Genomic DNA, 20,637 nt, shown 5'->3' with positions numbered 1-20,637 from the left:
TTCAAAGAGGATTTTCTCAAGATCAGTTTGTTTTCAGAATTTTCTGGGGTTGATCAGAATCAAGATCAGTTTTTTGAGCAAGACTGAAGGTGGCGATCATAATTTCAGGAAGACTTTTGGATCAAGATCAGTTTTTTCAGAAATTTCTGGGTAAGATTTTATTCCTTCTTGAGGTTGGCAGCAAGGATAGCTTAATCTGAGAGGTACGGCTATACAAAAATTATATTTTTTCTGATTTAGGGTTTTAAGAGAAAACCCTGAACACCAGGACTGTTGTTGTGTCCGGATAAATTGGCTGGTGTTGGATTTCTGTTCTCTGTTCTCCGTTTAGGAGTTCTGTTCTCTGTATTCAAAGACCTAGTACTGCTGAATCTTATTTCTGTCCCTAGGCCGACTGATATTAGAACCAGCAGGCTGACTGATACAGTGATTTAAGTTTGTTTCTGTTCTCTGTTTCAAAAACCTAGTACTGCTGAATCTGATTTCTGTTTCTAAGCCAACTGTTATTAGTTTCCAGAATCAGTAGGCTGACTAATACAGTGATACAGTGAATTGAAAGTGTTTTTAATTCCTAAATCCGAATTCTGCTTCTAGACCTACTGTTATTAGTTTCAGACCCAGTAGGCTGATTGTTACAGTAATTAGAATGTGTTTTTTGATTAACCCCTAACCAAAAATGGAGTTTAAGAGCCAAGGGGAGGGTGTTTTTGGGACTGGTTCAGGAAACATGACTGAGAACACTTTTTAGATTACAACTGTTAAGTTTGATGGATGAAACTATTTAGAATGGGCCCAATCAGCTATGATGGCCATTGGGGGGTAGAGGAAAATTGAACTATTTGTTGGGGGATATGAAGGAACCAACTAAGGAGGATCCCACTTATGCTAAGTGGATTCAGGAAAATTATTTGGTGATGACATGGCTGTGCAACTTTATGCAGCCACACATCAGCCGAAACTACTTATGGGCAAAAACATCTAAGGAAATATGGGATGTTGTGAAAGAAATCTACTCTCAGCCCCTTATTGTTGCTAGGGCTTATGAGCTGAAATGTGAGGTTAAAAATCTCAAGCAAAGAGAGAAACAGGTCTCTATTTTTCAACCTTGAAATCTCTGTGGCATGAAATTGACCACCTTGAAACAATTGAATGGGAGAGTCAGAAGGATGCACAAGCTTACAGAAAGTAGGTTGAAACTAATAGAGTGTTTGAGTTCCTAGCTGGTCTAAATTTTGAATACGATATTAAGAGACAGTAATTATTGTCAAGAGACAATGTAACTCTATCCCAGGCCTATTCCCTAGTGCACAGTGAAGAGGCTAGGATAAAAGTTATGCTACAACAATAGCCTTTCGAATCATCCCTAACAGCAATTAAGCCCAAATTTGGGGGTGATAAGGAAAGAGATATGAAGGAAGCTAAGAAGGACCTAGTATGTGAGCATTGCAAGAAACCTAAACATACTAAAGACACTTGTTGGAAGTTGCATCCACATCTAGTTCTAGCAAAACTTAGAAACAAAAAGGGGAATGCAAATATGGCTGTTAACACCTGATAGTACAACATCATTTGGCACAAGAGGCACTCCTCTAGACACCCTAGCTACTGTTTGAGCTGCTCTAACTCAGTTGGAAAATGAAGTTGGTAATTCAGTTCCTCCTCCTTAGACACCATCAGCACCTCCTACCTCAACTTTTGCTCATTCAGGTAATCGGGCCTCAACTCACCATGCCTCAGTATAGGTAATATAGAACATTCTTGGATAATAGATTCAGGAGCATCTGACCACATGACTGGCTTGCCATCAGTGTTTACTACCTATCATTTATCTTCCGACAGAGACAAAGTGTCCATTTCTAATGGCTCCCTTGTTCTTATTTTTGACAAGGGAGGCATCAAGTTGTCTAATGCCATTTCCTCATCTTCGGTTTTGCATGTTCCTAAACTTAGTACTAACTTGCTTTCAGTTAGTAGCATTACAAAAAGCCAGAATTATTCAGAAACCTTTTTTCCTGATCGATGTGTTTTTTGGGATCTGGAGACAAGGAAGGTGATTGAGACTGGTCGTGAGACGAATGGAATCTATCTGCTTAGAGGGAGTTCTCATGGGGAAGATCGTGAAACCAAGAGGTATTTTGTTTTTCAGTCTGTTGATTAGGTTATGCTTTGGCATAATAAGATGGGTCATTTATCTTTTCGGGCTTTGAAGAGTTTGTTTCCTAGTTTATTTGAATCTATCCAGATGTCTAGTTTGAAATGAGAGAGTTGTGAGCTTGCAAAACACTGTAGGACAACTTATTCATTGAGTAATAACAGAAGTAATATTCCCTTTGAAATTGTTCATATTGATGTTTGGGGACCTTATCATATCACTACCATGGGGGGTACAAATATTTCCTGTTGTTTGTTGATGATTATACTCGTTTTTCTTGGGTTTACCTTATGCGTTCTCGAGATGAGGTTCCAGCATTGACTCGAACCTTTCATTAGATGTTTGTAATCCAATTTGGGGTCAAAGTCAAAATTTTTAGATCTGATAATGCAAAAGAATATTTTGCAAACCCATTAGCCTCCTATTTGCTTGACCATGAGATTATCCATCAGAGTACCTGTCCTTATACACCGCAGTAGAATGGGGTTGCTGAAAGAAAGAATAGACACATATTAGAGGTGGCCAAAAGCATTATGTTTACCTTTAATGTGCCTATACATTTCTGGGGTGATCATATTCTTACAGTAGTATATCTCATCAATCGGATTCCTTCACGGGTTCTTGACATGAAACCTCCATTTACCCTTTTATATCTTGATAAAGAGTTGTTTACCATTCTCCTTAAAACCTTTGGTTGTACTTGCTTTGTTCAGATTCTTGGCCCCCATCGTTCCAAATTTAATCCTAAGGCCTCAAAACGTATTTTCCTTGGTTATGCACAAACTCAAAAAGGATATTGCTGCTACGAACCCACTTCTGGGAGGAGATTTGTCTCTATGGATGTCACTTCCTTTGAGGATGTACCCTATTATCCAAGGGTTTCTCCTCAGGGGGAGAGTAGTGAGGTTGGGATTAAATCATCAGAAGTTCCTTTATTTGTCCCATTAAGTGAAGAAGGGTGTAATGGGGAGGGTTGTCAGAGGTGCATGGATGTGAGAGTCTATCACAGACAGTGGAGGTAGGTTGATTTTAGTCATCTACAGTCCAGGCCAGTCCCAATTCCTTTTGCAGATCCAGATCCAGGTACCACAGTCTCTTCACCAGATATTATAGATGAGATACCTTCCACCATTGAGCCTTCACCTTCGTTGGATGACTTTGACCTTCCCATAGCAGTCCATAAAGGCAAACGCTGTTGCACCACATCCACAACTCACTGCATTTCCCAATTCTTGCCCTATGATCATTTGTCTCCCTCCTACAAGTCTTTTCTTGCATCCATTGCTGATATTCCCATTCCCGGAACAGTACAGGAAGCCTTGTCAGTTCCTGAGTGGAAAGATGCAATATAAGTAGAAATGGATGCCCTCATCAGAAACAATACCTGGGAGATAGTTGATCAGCCTAAAGGGAAGAAATCGATTGGATGTAGATGGGTGTTCACTGTGAAACATAATGCTGATGGTTCCGTTGAAAGGTATAAGGCCTGATTAGTTGCAAAGGGATTTACTTAGATATATGGTATTGACTACTTGGAAACTTTTGCACCAGTAGCAAAGATGACCACTATCAGAGTCCTATTATCTCTCGTAGCTAGTTACTCTTGGCCGTTGTATCAGATGGATGTTAAAAATGCCTTCCTTAATGGAGACTTGTAGGAAGAAGTTTACATGCAGTTGCCTCCTGGATTTTATGGTACAGAGATAGGAAAGAAGGTTTGTTGGTTGAACATAGCCTTGTATGGACTAAAACAGTCCCCCAGAGCTTGGTTTGATAGATTCAAACAAGCCCTTGAAAGGTTCGGATATGTGTAGGCCCAGTCAGACCACACCTTGTTTATTAAGAGAGTGGATTCGATATTGTAGTAACAGGGAGTGATAATAGTGGGATTGAGTCCCTTAAGCAACTCCTTCATCAAGATTTTGAGGTGAAAGATCTGGGAGAACTATGATACTTCTTGGGCATTGAGGTAGCTAGGTCCAAGTATGGGATGTTTGTTTCTCAAAGAAAGTATGTTCTTGACCTATTGGAAGAAACTAGAAAGTTGGGTGTTAAGCCTGTTGACACACTATTGAACAGAGCCACAAGATCAGTGTAGAGGGTGGAGAGCCTCTTGAAGTTAAAGCTATGTTCCAATGGTTAGTTGGAAAACTTCTCTTTGTCTCACACGACCCGACATCAGTTATGCTGTCAGTGTAGTTAGTCAGTATATGCACTCTCCTAGAACTACTCATCTCCTTGTAGTTGAGAGGATATTGGCATATTTGAAGAGGTGCCCAAGTAGAGGCATTTTGTTCAAGAATAATGATCACATGAAGGTAGAAGCTTACACAGATGCTGATTGAGCTAGGTGTGTCGATGATAGAAGATCTACCTCTGGATATTGTGCTTTTGTAGGAGGTAATCTTGTTTCTTGGAGGAGTAAGAAACAAAATGTTGTTTCTTGTTCCAGTGTTGAAGCTGAATATAGGTCCATGGCAAATGGTGTGGTTGAGATCATTATTTGAGGAGGTGTGTATTGTTTATGAGAAGCCCTTAGTGTTGTACTGTGATAATCAGGCTTCCATTAATATAGCCCATAATCCGGTACAATATGACAGAACTAAGCATATTGAAGTAGACTGGCATTTTATCAGAGAAAGGGTTACATCTCAAGAAGTATGCCGTCCGTACATCACCTCTGACATGCAGCTTGCAGACCTTTTCACCAAGGCTGTTTCAAGGAAGAAGTTAGAGGCAGATCTATGCAAGTTGGGAATGACAAACATCTATTCCCAACTTGAGGGGGAGTGTAGAGAACACTAATGTGGTCCCCACTATGTTCGTATGTCAGCATTTAGTTATGAGTAGGATTAGTCTATTAGTTATGATTATGATTAGTATTTCAGCTTTATCTTATCTTATCTTATCTTGCCATGTAAGCAATTCAGTCCTTTTACAATTATGACACCATGTATATAAATTTAAGAGTGGGGGCGGCTGTTTCTAATACAACCACTCTCTCTTTTCTCAGAAATCTCTCTCGAGCTCTCTCTCTCCTTCTCTCTTCTCTTTTTTCCTCTTCTCTTTTTAGTTTCTGTTCAAAACCTTGGACTAGTTCCAATCTTGTATGACTACTCGCCCCTCGTTGCCTAGCCTCGCCTTGGCGCCTTGAAAACTATGACCACGAGCATGGTTTGGTCGTTTTAGCAGTGTGGTGGAAGATTTTGGCTTGAAGCAGTGCAATGTTGATCATTTTGTGTTTAGCAGGGACTCTTCATCTGGGAAAATCATATCGACAGTGTATGTTGATGATATTGTTCTTATTGGTAATGGTTCACATGGAATTAGTGAGCTCAAATAGTTCTAAGAACAACACTTTCAAAGTAAAGATCTAGGAACCTTGAAGTACTTTCTTGCAATTGAGGTTGCTTGATTGGAGTGGGGAATCTCTTTGTCTCGAGGAAAGTATGTTTTGGAGATGTTAGATGAAACGAGGCTGTTGGGATCCAAGCGATTTGAAACTCCTATGGATCTGAATGTGAAGTTGATTGATAGTCAGGGGAAGCCATTAGAAGACCCCATGAGATACCAGGGATTGGTAGGTAAGCTGATCTATCTTACCATCACTAGGCCTATCATCTTCTTTAGTGTTGGAGTCCTCAGTCAATTCATGTAGAATCCTAAACCCTAAAGTTGAATACAAGGCAATGGCCCATGCTACTTGTGAACTTGTGAGTTGGTTGAAGCATCTTTTATAGGAGATGAATATCACAATAACTCAACCCATTAGGTTGTTTTGTGACAAACAAGCTGCAGCACATGTTGCCTCCAATCTAGTGTTTTTTGAAAAAACTAAACATATTGAAGTTCATTGTCATTTTGTGAGAGAGAAAGTAACAAGTGGAGATATTGCTATTCCCTATGTTAAGTCTAATGACCAAGTAGCTGATATTTTTACTAAAAGTCGGACCGTTTAAGGATGGACTGTATTTGTAACAAGCTAGAACTTTATGATATATATGCTCCAGCTTGAGGAGGAGTGTTGGAATTAGTTGACAGGGGCATACTTGTCTTTTCCCTTGTTATTTTTCTCTCATATATATTGTAACTTATCTAAGGGTATTGTTGTAATTTCAGCAACCAGTAAAATGTTAATACAAGCTGGGTTGACAGTGAGGAGAGTTAGTTCGACTTCTCCTTGCTTGTCTTCCCTCTTTTCTTTTCTTTCTCTTCCCTATCTCAACCCTACTTCTTTCCTTTGCTTCTTTTCCTCTTTTTCCTTTACTTCTCTTTACCGAAGTTGGAACAGTAATTATCATGCCTCACATCAGTAACTTTTTCCTATGTCTCACTAGTTCTCCATCTTTCTTTGAATTTTTGGTTGGAAGTGTTTTATTCAAAATTTGTCTCCTTGTGCTGAATTGGATCCAAATGTATTCCTTGTGATTCAGTTTCCAAAATGGTTTCTTTATATGTCTGTTTCCTTTCATGAGTCATAGGCTTACTTCCATCCCTCTGCAAAAGAGGAGAAATGTAGTAACTTAAGGAAAGACAAGGTCAAGTTTAGTTTCCTATGCATGTTTTGTATGATATTTCTTCAATCACTTGTCAACCTGAGTTGCATGTTTACTGTCATTGCCAAAAGAATCAGATGTTTCCTCCTAGAGCGCAACCAAAACCTATATCTCCTCACAGTTGGATTTTTAAGGCAAATTTGAAATAAGGTAATTTTAACTCTACTCCTAGTGACCTTGAATTTCTTATTGCCATTCACAAGGGTGCAAGATCATATAAACAACATTAAAAAGAATGGGACTTTGAGAAAGTTTTGGAAAGAGTAGTCTTTGGGGAAAGATGGAGGAGCTGGGATGGTAAAAGGGTTTAGAGTTGGCAAACACCTCTAATAGTAGATATTGAGTGTACTTGTTAATAAGGGAGAAGAAATTGGAATGGTAAAAGGGTTTAGAGTTGGTAGGCTTGTCCATCACTCATTTTCAATTTGTAGATGATACATTGATCTTTTCTTCATGCTTCAGTTGAACAATTATTAACGTTGAGGGTTATTCTAAAATACTTTGAGGTGTTGGATGGACCGAAAATAAGTTTGAATGAGTGTCAGGATTGGGGGTTGGGGATACTATTAGAGGATTATGCAGTGACATTGGGTTGTCTTGTGGGAGAATTTCATTTAACTCATTTGGGACTTCTGATTGGCAGGATGGGAAGGGAAATGTTTATCTTTCCGGGGAAGGATTACAATGATCAGGAGTATTTTGTATTGCTCAAAGTTCCAACATCAGTGACAGAAACCGATTGAGAAGATGCAGAGGGATTTCTTGTGGAATGTTGAGGGGTTTGAAAAAAAAAGCATCATATGTTTGAAATGGGATTGGGTTTATAGGGACAAAATGATGGGGGCTTAGGGATTATTAGAAAGGTATGGTTATTCAATAAGGCATTGTTGGAAAAGTTGTTATTGGAGATTTTGGTTGAAAGACAGTCTCTTTGGAGGAAGGTGGTTGCTTGTATGTATGGTGTTGTGGATTTTGGGTGGGATACAAAGGAGGTGAAATCATTCTATGGGGCTTGTTTGTGGAAAGGAATTATGAGTTTTCAGTCAGCATTTTTAAATTATGTATCCTTAGAGGTGGTTGATGGAGCAAGCATAATGTTTTGGGAGCATGATTGGACGGGTTCTGGAAGGTTCTATGACTTATGCCGAAGACTTTATAATGCTTTGGGAGCATATTGTTGTTTCCGAATGTTATGATGTAAATCAAGGTTTCAGTGGTGTGTCATCCAAAATTTAGAAGGCCTCTTCTTGCTTAGGAGGTTGAAGAGTGTGTAGGGCTACCAGATAAACTGCAGACAATTTAGATGGAAGTGGAGAGGAATGATTTAAGATGGTGGAAGGAAAGTAGGAATGGGGTGTTTACCTTCTATAAAGATTTGGAAAGGTATTGGGTTGAGAAATATGATGTTAAAGGGGTATGGGAGAATACAATTCCCCCTAGGGTGGAAGCATTTACATGGTTAATAGCATTAAATAGTTTTCACTTAGAATCACATCAACAGTGGAGGAGTTCAGATGGCGGGAGATGCCATTTTTTCTTGGCTGATGAGGTGGATGTGCTTCATCTCTGTTTTGTATGTTGCTTTTTGAAGTACATTTGGGGAAACGTCTTCAGTTTATTTAAAATTGATCTGCGGGGTCCAATATCTCCAAAAGAAATATTTGCACCTTGGCCTGTTTTGCAAGTGAATAGGATGGCAAAAATTGCATGGAGCTGTGTTCCTTTTGCTATTTGTTGGGAAATCTGGAAAGAGAGAAATAGAAGGATGTTTGAAAACCAATCAAAGCAAAGGACCAAATCATCTCAATAGTTGGAAAAACTATTTTGGAATGGATTTTGATATTACCAGATTTTGAGAGGGGTGAACAAAGAATTCTTTTGGAATGGCTTTTAGGCAATGTTAGAGTTGGGTTTTGTGGGTTTGAATTGATGTGTTCTTTGTTTTATTGATGTACTGTTCCACTTATTTTGTTTTTGATGATTTCCCATCACCATCCTGGATGTAATATTTTTTATTTATAAATGAATTTATTTTTATTTATTATAAAAAAGATCATGTAAACAGTATCCTATTACTAATTTTACATCTTATCCTCTATTTCCTATTGCTAAAAGTGCTATTTAGGCCTTGGTAGTACCTGACTGAAAGAAAGCCATATTGGAAAATATTGATGTTCTACACAAAAAACACAGATGGGAATGAGTCAATCCTCTAGAAGAAAAGAAACTAGTGGAGTGCAACTTGCTCTTCTCTGTGATGTATAAATCTGATGGGTTAGTAAAAATTACAAAGCTAAATTGGTTTCCAAAACTTTTATTCATATGCATGGAGTGAACTACATTTGAAACTTTTGCACATGTAGCCAAGATGAACTTCCATTAGAGTTCTTTTGTCTTTGGCAGCAAATTTCTTGTGGCTACATTATCATTTGTATATTAAGAATGCATTCCTCAGAGTTGGAAGAGGAAGTGTATATGATTCAACCACCAAAAATAATGATTTAGCAATCAGGTTTTGGTTGAATTTTTTTTCCTTATTTCCTTTTTTTTTCTTTTTTTTTTTTGGTGAACAGTCTCCTAGGGCATAGTTTGACAGGTTTTAAAAGGTAGCTTAGCTAGGCAGATCATACTCATTTTTTTATGAGTGATCACACTGAATTTGTTAAGAAACACAAAAATAACATAGCATCCCTAATAGTATATGTTGATTACATTGTTACTACAGGAAATTGGGAGTTTGTAGACAAATCACATAAAGATATCTTTATCTCATAGAGGAAGTACGTCTCGGATCTTCTCAAGGATATAGATAAGTTGGGATCTAAAGCAACTGATATACCAATTACCAAAGAATCTCAATCATAAACTTTAGAAGAAAAGTGGGTAATAAGTGATATAAAAACAGTTTCAATGGCTTTTTGGAAGGTCACTCTTTTTATCTATGACTATTGGACAGTGTATGCAGTAGGGGTTCTTTCTGAAACCTCTCTAGTAAAACTCATTGTGTGCTTCGGCACTCATTGTTCCCTCTCAAACCATTTGCATGTAGGGAATAAGTTCTTCAATATACATGGGAGATAGGAGAAAATTGGTGAAATCTGAAGCAAAGAACTTTGTGTTCGAAGAACTAAGATACAATGAGAGATTGGCCTTGAAGATCGGGGAAGTAAACCCGTTGTTGGTGTTGCTAGTTGGTACCAAATCTTTGAAATGGTTTGGAAGTTTTTTAGAAGAAGTGGACTCTTCCAGTAGGGGGAAAGATCTGAAAAGAATTCTGGTGGAAGAAGAAAGGAGGTATGTCGTGGAAATAAGAGTTATTTGACATGGGAAGGATGCAGATGGTGTGTTTTCCAGAAGGCAGGAATGGTCAAGGCTGGGAGTTGATTTATGACAGTGCAGGAGATCCTGAACTTATGGGTAGAGGATTCACAACATCCAAGAGTCTGCAAAAGATGATGGGAGATGTTCTCAGTGGCAAGGTTCATGATCAGACTTAGGATGGTTTTTTGGTTGTGGATCCTAAAAGTAATTGCAAAATAATGGTGAATATTGGGAAGGAGGAATGTACTAACAAGCTAGTGGTAGAAGCTGTCTCAGACTGGAAGAAGCTAATTGACATCCTAATTAAGGAATTGAAGCTAAAAGGTATGGTCATTTTATCCCCTTTCGAGAAAAGAAAAGCTTTTCACGTCTTTTTGGTGCTCCGCCTTTTGGCGGCTAGATCTTCCGTGCGCAAACAGAAATAGACTGAAAATTGGTCTGCTCGGCTTGTAAACAGCCAAAAGACTGCACAGAAAGACGTGCCAAACAGGCCCTAAATTTAGGGCTCTCACTATTTCAAGTTGGTGGCCCAGTTCTAACACACAACAATATGACTTAGAAGATGGGATGGTAGTGAGAGTGCTTGGTTTGCCATTTCATCTTTGGGAGCAGAAGGTTTTTGAGTCAATTATGTTGGCCTGGATTGGAGTTTTAGGTGGAGTCTTCAGTTTGGATTTACATTCTGTCGCGGTACTGCTTAACACTGTAAAACCAGATGACATTCCTAGGAAAATTGAGCTATTGGCCGCTGAAACTTCGTACAACATCTGGTTAGCAACTTCTATTGAAGCCGCTCTATGGAAGGATGCTCACAGGGGGGAAGATGAAGGGACGGATAATGTGGTGTTACGTGGTAAGCATAAGTGCGCATCGTGAATGATGGAACCCTATTTCCAAAAGTGATTAAACAAAATCTGAAGCTCTCAAAAGTGGAGTAGAAAGAAGAGAACACTAACCTCTTTTAGTGAAGAAGGGTTGGCATGTGGCAGGCACCCTTTCAAAGCTTCGACCAATAGGGTGGAAGCTCTATTAATGGCTCCATCTGGTTCAAAAAGAGGGAACTTGAAAGACTAGGGAATGGTTGAGTGGGCTTTCGAAAATGCGTTGAAAGTTAAAAAGGATTTCAAAAGGGAAAGAGGTGGTCGCATGATGAGTAACTTAAGCCCCTATTTACGTGGTGGGCTGGGCTGATAAGTTTTGGCCGAATGTATTAGAGTCTGTTTTGGTTTCTTCACTTAAAAATCACGTGAGTAGTATATGTCCTGTTGTTTCGATAGACACAAGGCATGGTCTATCTTTGTCTCGTCGTGAGGGACTCAGTGGAAAGAAAAGGTGAGGTGATCTGGTGTTGGAGTTTCAAGAATTCAAATGGTCGCAAAAAGTCGATCCCTATGAGGAACTTCAAAAGCAGCCATATGAATAATAGGAAAGCTGATGAGATTTGGGAGGGTGGTAAGTAACAAAATTTGACTAAGAGAATAGTGCTATCAGTATGATTTCTGGATAGGGAAGTCTTCCTTCGGAGGTTGGAAGACTCTATAGGCCAAAGCGATGAAGAACTTGCCTTTTTTCTACTGATATTGAGGCTGTGGATGTTAACTGTGGGATAGAAAAAAGCCAGGAAATCCTTACAGTTTGGAAGGGGAGGAGCAAGAGCACACTCCGTTTGTTTGCTGCGGAGAGGGGGAGTTTGCTCTTCCCCTATCTATGGCTGAGGAAGAGACAATGGTAGAAGATTGAGTTGTTAAGGGTGAAGTTTGCTCGTGGGAGTGTGATGGGGGTTGTAAGTAATTAAGCTAGTAAGTGTCCTTGGTTGAAAAAGGTAATTTTCTCAGAAGTTTTTGTGGGGAAATTACAAAAATATCTCAGTAGGAAGAAGTAGGGAACAAGGAAAGTTGGGTCATTGAGACAGTATAATTCCTTCTCAAATTCCTCAATAAATTCTGAGAAGACAAAGAGTACCGATTCTGAGCATCTAATTCATATTATCAAAGTCTTTTCCAGGTTAAAAGACGGGCTCATAAGGGAAGGCCCAAGCAGCAAATTCAAGTGTGTATAGAAGGAAAAAATGAAAGACAAAAACTTTTATGCTTAGAGACACTATTGTTGAGAACCTTTTGAACTTTTTTCCAGTTGGTGGTGTGATAAAGGGTATAAGCCAGCGGTTTTCACTGAAGAGGTGTTGGCAAAAGAGGGGATGCTGTTGGGGGAAGAGGATGGATCAGAAGAAGTTGAAGCTGAAGAGGAAGGAGTGGTGTTGGAGAGAGTTTGAAAAATTGAACAAAAGGTGGTGGAAACTGGACTCCAAGTTGGTAAGTAGTTGGGTTTATTGGTTTTAGGAGGGGAAGAATACACTAGAAGATTGTTTTGGGACTTAGAGCTACAGTATCATTTGAATGCTGAAAGCCCTACTTTTAGATTGGTGATAGTTTGAGTTTTTTTGGTGAGGGAATTGTTCTGAGGGTTAAAACTTAAAAGTTGTTATTTCTTTGATTGGGCTCAGGGTTAAAAGTTAAAAATTGTCCTGGGTGTTTTGTCCTCCTTAGTAGGTGATATCTTATCACCTATAGTGCACCTTTTTCTTTTTCTTAAAAAAAAACCAGTCACACGTCTCTCCTGTTTTTCCTCCTCTTTCTAATGTATGACAGATGACTGATTGAAAGTTCCACAAAGTCATTCAGAAGATTCTGGTCTTGAACACATCATAGTCACATTTTGGAAAATCAAAACTCCTCAAACTGGTTTACTGACATCCCTCTCCATGCTTCGGTGCAGAGGGTAGGAGACGCTGTCAGGTTAATGATCACCAAAGGCTTGACAAGGTTTGTGCCTGCCACTTTTTCCTCAAACTTACCAATCCAGACCTACCTGTCCTTCCTCTATTTCCTTCCTTTCTCTGATCTAAATAGTGAATGGAGTTGTTATTTGTAACCTTGCTTTGATGTCTGCTTTTTAACCTTGTATACTGATCTCCACCTTGGGAACTCTGCCCCCGATAAAGAGGATGGGCCATAATATGATTGATAAGTCACTGTATATTATAGGTATGTATTTATGTAAAAATATTATCTGGTTGAATAAATTTTATATGTTGAAGTGTTTTTTAGTAGCTGAGTTGCATCATAATTGACTTACCTATTGCAATGTAAATTATATGTTGCACACAGTCTTGTCAAATGTAAAATAATAAGTATCGAAAGCAGTGTATTTTTTTTGTTGGATTGTTTATCTTTTACAAGTTTCATGCTTTTGTGAGCTTCAGGATCAGTTTCATCAATACTTACTACTTGAGGCAGAAAGGAGACAGTTAAGGCCAATCATTGAGAACAAGTCACATATACTTCTTGCGCATACCACCTCCGGTTACAAGTATGGTTATGTGCATTTTTCATTTTGGTGTTAACAGCTCCTAATTTTGGTATACTTATTTTGAACTGAAATACTATAGTGTTGTTAAAAACTTAAGATGGAGGTTAGTGGTGCAGATATAATAAATTTGAATGCACCTTCTACAGTTTGATCTATTTTCTGATTTTACTAAATGGAATGACTCAATTGCAAATTAAATATCTTGTGTGTGAAAGTTGAATTTTGGTAACTGAGAGCCAAATAAGTAACATGGTGTTTGAAAAGAACCTATAATTATAATGCAACTATTTTTAGTATTCCTTGTCAAATTTTATTTCTGATTTCCAAATTATTTAGCATTTCCTATTATCATTTGAGAAAACATGTCTTTTGATGGAGCACAATGGCAGGAAAGGATTTGCACAGATAATTCCAAAGAAATGGGAATAAGACTGAGTTGAGCTATATCATTTAAGAAGCACTCATCTTTCCTAGAGTGCAGTAACTGCCACAAATCTAGAATATCTTGTTCATTGTGGGTAGTTCACCTGAAAGTAGGGGCCAATTCCCCCCAAAGTAGAGTTTTTTTTTATTTTTTTATTTTTTTATTTTTTGGTGGGTGGTTCACCTGAAAATTAGCACCTGTGATATCCTTCAACAAGGAAAACATCTTGTCACCCCATATGTGTTTTTACTAATATCTATAGGCAGTGTTGCATGCATACCCTACCTTTGATGTACTTGCACGTTTGATACATGCCCATGACTTGACTCACATGTGACTCACCAAAATGCACATCTGACTTTACCAGCATACATATTTACCATAAGAGTTTGACTATGGTATTGAATAGGTATAGAAAACTGATGAGCAATCAACTGGTATCATAGTATCATCCAATTGGTAACCAATCTACTGGTATCCATTCAAATTCACATGGGCTTCTGATTGATTAAAGTTTTCAGGTACCATATCTTTTGGTACTGTAGAAATTGTCTTACCAAAATATTCAGCGTCTCAACTTTCCAAAACCATGGATCCTTGGTCTCAGATATGCATAGATTTCACATCATCCCCACATTCAAACACAAAGCCCCAAACCAAATTACAGGAGGTTTCTATATCCTCTTATACCAAGCAACATTCCTTCTTGATGAGGTGGTATAAATCTGGATTTAGGGGGAAGCACATGAGCCTTTAAAATATGCAAGATCTTATTCTCATATATGCTCTTGACCTGAGCAACATTGTGAGAAATGGAGAAGAGGACTAAATTGTATTGGACTCCGTATGCTGCACATCACATTGATTTTATGCTGGATTCATATGGAAAGACGAAAATGTACAGTGAAACTATTGAGAAGGCAAAGCAGATCACAAAATTTATTTATTGGCATGGATGGGCTTTAAGCTTAATGAGGAACTTGACAAAAAATCTAGAGCTTCTATGCTCAACAGTTACATGATTTGCCATTAGCTTATTTGACATTACAAAGCATCTATAAACAGAAACAGCCTTTTCAATTAATGTTTGCTTCTCAAAATTGGAATGAGTCATTGGAGTAAGCATCTTGTGAAGACCACGTTGCCAATTGTTGTAATGTTGAGAGAACTTGATTCTGAAGTGAGACCTTTAATGCCATATTTTTGTGAAATGATGGATTCAACCAAGGAACAAACGGCATTTGCATGTGGTGGATTTAAGAGGAAGTGCATGCCATTTGCAATAAGAGTGATGAAAGATGGGCACCTCAACTTCATGTTCCCCTTCATACAACAGGCTACTATCTAAACCCACAAGTCCACAACCAAGATACGAGCCAAACTTTTCAGATGACCGAGAAGTGAAGGGAAGGATTATTTGAGTACATGAAGATCATGATCCTTGACAGGCATGAACGCGCCTTAGCAGATTGTCAATTAGATATGTATGGCAAACAATTAGGAGACTTTGGCTGTGATATGGCAATTGATACTAGGAAGAGGCTAAGTCCTGGTAAGTGGTTTATTTATTTTTCAAATTTTAAAAACCAGTATACATAATTATTTTTATAGAAGTTTTAGAGCTTCACTAATGTGCGTGACTGTCTTGTGATATTCTAGCTAGTAGGTGGGCATAGTTTGGGATCCAAACTCTAGAGTTGACAAATTTTTCATTTGGGTTTTGAGGCTTATAGGTTACATGTATTGCTTCTCGTTGTGAAAGAAATTGGAGCACTTTTAAGTAGGTAATTATCTAGGGTTCGACTATGATATCAGAAAGATATGATATCTGAAATTTTTTTTACCAACCAACTCGTATCATAAATGTGCTAGCCAATCATGTGTTATTTATCAAAATTCATGGGTGGGTTTTGATTGGTCAAAACTCTTTTGATACCTTGTCTTTCCCGCATCATAGATTTTCCCTATTATCTATTTCTTTATTTACCTTTTATGTTTTCTATGATAGTTATGCTGTTTAATGGTTTTTAATAATAAAAAAATTGTACTTATATTAGATACATACAAAAAAGAGAAACAAACTAGAGCGATAAAAGTTGAATGCTTTAGTTATTGTCATGTACAACATGAGGTTGAGGGAAAGAAACATGTGAAGGGTGTTAACCTATGTAAGTAGAAGAGAAGAAGGTGAAGAGACAAGTGGGATGTTTGGTTGGTCTCAATCAGTCGACCCAACCCAAAAAACAGAACTTTATATTAATAAGAGTAAAAGTAAAAGGCTGTCCTTACTAGTGAAAATAAATTACGATAAAGTACAATGTTGTCTAGTGTACACACTAAACTAATATTATATAAGAGTATAAAGACAAAACTATCCCTCTCTACACTCCCTTTCAAACTGATTCTTGGGAACAAACATTAGTTTGTCAATAAGAAACATATACCTGGATTGAGACATAGATTTGGCGAATAGATCTGCGAGCTGCAGGTTAGAAGAAACGTAGGGAAGAGAAATATAGCTAGCAAGAAGATCTCTGAGAAAACGACAATCCACTTCATTATGTTTTGGTATGTTCATAGCAAAAAGAGGGATGGATGGTGAATGATCAATGTCCATATCACGTAGTAGAGCTTTGAGCCCAACAATTTCACTACGTACAGAGAACATTCCTCAATACTATGCTTTAGTGGATGACTTGGACATTGTCTGTTGTTTCTTGCTTTTCTTGCATTTCATTTTGAAGGAGCAGTTGAGAAGGACTTTCAGTTTATCAGTCCCATTTGCATCATCCCCAGTGATTAGGATATCATCAACATATACCAAAAGAAGTGTCAACCCTTGGGCCCGCTTGAGGGTAAAGAGAGAAAATCAGAAGACCTCGGCTAAAATCCAACTTCCAGAACAACTAACAGAAATGTTCAAACCAAGCCTGTGGAGCTTGTTTGAGCCCATAAAGAGATTTTTTTCAATTTACGTTTCCAAGCGGGAATCATCACAGTACCTAGGGGGCTTTATATATAGTCTCTTACAAGTGTTGATGCAGAAAAGCATTTTTGACATCCATCCGATGTATAATCCATTGTCTAATAACAGTGATAGCCAAGAGCTGACAAATTGTAATCATCTTGGCCACAAGAGCAAAGGTTTCATCATAGTTAATGCTACACTCTTGCTCATACCCTTATGCAACCAGACCATCTTTTATCTATCTAGGGTGCCATTAGGTTTGAGTTTCATTGAATAAACCCATCTACTACCAATGATGAAGGCATTTGGAGGAGGAGAAACAAGACCTCAAGTGTTATTTTCTAGTAAGACTTGAGTTTTTGCATCCACAGCATCTTTCCAATGCTTAACAGCCATGACTTGGTGATAAGACTTTAGAATGTCTGCAGAGGACAACACAACAGACAGAGAGCTATGGTTGGGAAGGAAACCATAACAGTCAAGAGAATGAGAAATACAGGTGGAATGACATAAGGGAACAAAAGGAGGTAAGTCAATGGAATGAGAACTTACAGTAGTAGGGGAAGGATGATGCTTAGGCTCTAGTGCTAAAGATGGAGGGAGCACAAGTGTGGAAGAAACTGAACGCTTCTTGTAATTAACTTGCAACTGTTAAGGACTAAGAGGAGGAAGATCAACCACAGAGCCAAATTGATGTAAGATGGTGCGTGTAAATTAACAACATGCTCAAAGAAAGAGATATTTTCAAGAAAAATGACAATTCGAGATATGCAAAGACAATGGACTTTGGGATCATAACAAAGCAGGAAGGTGAGCATAGCAAACACAAGAAATGGAGATGAACAAAGCAAATACAAGCATGGACAAGTTGGGTGAATGATGAAAAAGTGCCTGAAATGGAGACATGGGAATAGAGACATAGCTGTACATAAGAGACATGGCTGTACTAGTCGCCTCCACCTAGAAAGTAATAAGTACATAGCTGTACTAGTTGCCTCCACCTAGAAAGTAATAGAGACATGGGAATGATGTAAAAGGGCTCCCGTTGTACTAGCAATGTGACAGTTCTTGTGCTCAGCCACCTTGTTTTGTTGAAAGGTGCTTGGGCAAGATCTCTGGGACAGAATGCCATGCTGTGAAGGTGGGCTTGAAATTCACCATGCTCTCCATCAAAATACTTTTCCCCTGAATCAGATCATAAGATCTTTATGGTACTTTTAAACTGATTCGGTACCATGGCATGAAAGTTTTTGAATGTGGGAAACACTTTAGATTTCTTTTGATGGAAGTAAACCCATTTATTCCATGTGCAATCATCAGTAAAGAACACAAAATATCTATAACCCAAGCATGAAATAACAGGAGACGACCAACCATCACTGTGAATATTATGAAATGGAACAAATGCATGCTCTAAAGAAGATGGAAAAGGCAAAAAATGGATTTTACTAAAGCAACAAGTCAAACAAGATTTATCAACGTTCTTAAATGAAGAAGCATTAATAGGTAAAGAGCTAGAAGCAAACATAAAATCCAAGTTCTTTGCATGAGTGTGGCCTAGTTGTCTATGACATAAATGCCACACATTATTACAAGAATTAGAAGATAAACTAAGAGTAGTAGATAGCAAACAAGAAGCCAAAGTAGAACTCTTGTCCCCAAATTCTAAAGAAAATAATATTTCAATCCTATGCCTCTTCCCCTTCAGCTCCTTAGTGCGCTGGTCTTGGATAAAACAACCATCATGGGAGAAGAAAACATTGTTACAATCATCAACAATTTGGCTAACAAAGATCAAGTTAGTAGTCAATTTTGGAACAATGAAAGTTTTTGGGAAGATGAATTGGAAGTAGATAAACACAACTACAAATAGAAAGAGTTTCACCATTAGCAGTAGCAATGTGATTATCAAAGGAATATGGTTTAGGGGACTGACCAAAGGAAGCCCTAGTTATATGGTTTGAGGCTCCAGATTCAATGATCCATATATGAGATGGGGAAGAACATAAGTAGACTTACCAGACAGACCAATAGCTGAAAAGCAAAAGAAATAGCAGATGACATAAGTTGATGGATCTTATCTTCAGTTAGTGAACTGGGAGAATCTGCCTTGGCAGTTGAAGTGGTGGAATATGAGACATCCGATGATACAAAATAATATGACCCAATTGCTTGTAGTAGGTAGAAAAGTTCTTTTTCTTGCAATGAGATCTATCATGACCAAAGTCCTTGCAGTCATAACTTTGTGTCTTTGAGAAATCTTTCTTCCCTTTTTGCTTGGTAGCCAGAAAAGTTGCATCTAAACCATGCTCTTTCTTACCATCAAGAGAGGACTGAGTATGAAGCGGGTTTCCTCTCTCAATAGCTCACTAAGATTAATATCCAGATTTTGTATGCCTTCCTACTAAGAATGTCTGACCATATAATCTCATAGTCAAGATGAAGGTGCATTAAAAAATGCATACCTTTTCTCCTATCAAAATGTTTTTTTTCATTTCCTTAACACAACAGTTTGTGGATGAATCCCCCAAGTGAACCAACTCATATTCAGTCCATTGATTTACAAATCAGCATAGTACTCTTGAATCCTTTTCTCTCCCTGTGCATAAGAAAATATGTCAAACTCTATCTAATATTGTCTGGATATATTGGACTGCTGATAGGCTTTCTCAAGGTAGTCAAACATATCATGTGTAGTCTTAAGTTCTTTCATAGGAATAGCAACATCAACAGTGACTGGACCTAGGATCCAAGAGATAACTTGTGCATTCTCAATCTTCCATTGTTTCAGTGCCTTTGCATCACTAGCATTGGTTATGATTGTAGAGCCATCAATATTGCCCCACATCCCCTTCAACAAAATACTGGAATGATTTCACAGTCCAAACTTAACTGAAATGATTTCACTTTTCTTGGGCCCATAATTTGCAAACAGAGATGAGTACACTTCCATAGTGCATAATTGAGAAGACCTCTGAAGTTGAGGAATGCTGTCCAAACCGCAGAAAAGAAGAGAAACTGAAATCACAGTCCAAAAAAACAAAAGGAAATAAGCCCTGCTGCTGCCCAGAAGAGAAGATCAGAACTATTCAGGACTGCACCAAAACTGATGTGGCTTCTAGAGAGAGAAAATCTGAATCAGGTGACACTACCAATAAAGTTTCACCTTGATCTGATGTGTCACAATAGTTCTAATGAAAACTCTCCTGCTGGTTGTGCTGAACAGAGAAATCTGATTTAGGGTTGATCAAATAGATAACCTCTGTGAACAATATGTATTCTGATATGATAGCCAAGAGATCAAGGAAGAAAATCAGAGTATCCCACTTTGGTACCATGTTAACCTAAGCAAGAAGAAGAAGAGAAGAAGATGAAGAGACAAGAGAGATGTTTGGTTGGTCTCAATCAGTCGACCCAATCCAGAAAACAGAACTTTATATTAAAAAAGAGTAAAAGTACAAGACTGCCCTTACAAGGGAAATAAATTACAATAAAGTACAGTATTGTTTAGTGTACACCACTAATATTATACAATAGAGTACAAAGACAAAACTACCCCTCCTCTCTACAAAGGGCAATTGCTCCTATATTAACATCACAATTGGTGGAAGATAATGAATAGATCACTGAAATTGAGGATCCTGTTCTTCCTACTAATCCTTCATGGTTGAATGATGACTCCTTGGTCCTAGAAGTTACTGCAGTTGAGGAGGTTAAGGATGTAGTTGTAGATCCTTTTCTTGGATCTGCAACTACATCATCATGACTTCTCTTTTCAGAACTTGAACTTTCTTTCTGAGGCTAGAAAACTAAAATTTAACTATAACAAAAACTGTGATGTAAAACT

The 20,637-nt window shown here is 38.1% G+C and overlaps 1 protein-coding gene across 16 annotated transcripts in view; it reads left to right on the top strand.

Moving 5' to 3' along the window:
- The window catches only part of PEL1 (Eukaryotic release factor 1 (eRF1) family protein), a 76,658-nt gene that overhangs the window by 38,786 nt on the left and 17,235 nt on the right, over positions 1–20,637 (top strand). For all 16 annotated transcript variants that reach the window (XR_016110792.1, XR_016110796.1, XR_016110795.1 and 13 more), the window contains one exon: positions 13,292–13,398. Coding sequence is in view for 8 of the 16 variants with exons in the window: in XM_088981155.1 (XP_088837281.1) it covers positions 13,292–13,398 (107 nt within the window). In the remaining 8 variants the exon portion in view is untranslated. The remainder of the gene's footprint in view (positions 1–13,291; positions 13,399–20,637) is intronic.

Source organism: Nelumbo lutea, chromosome 3 (genome assembly GCF_056320005.1).
Source record: "Nelumbo lutea isolate HS-2025 chromosome 3, American lotus-T2T, whole genome shotgun sequence".
In the NCBI taxonomy this organism is placed as follows: domain Eukaryota; kingdom Viridiplantae; phylum Streptophyta; class Magnoliopsida; order Proteales; family Nelumbonaceae; genus Nelumbo; species Nelumbo lutea.
This window is presented reverse-complemented; position numbering and strand designations above follow the sequence as displayed.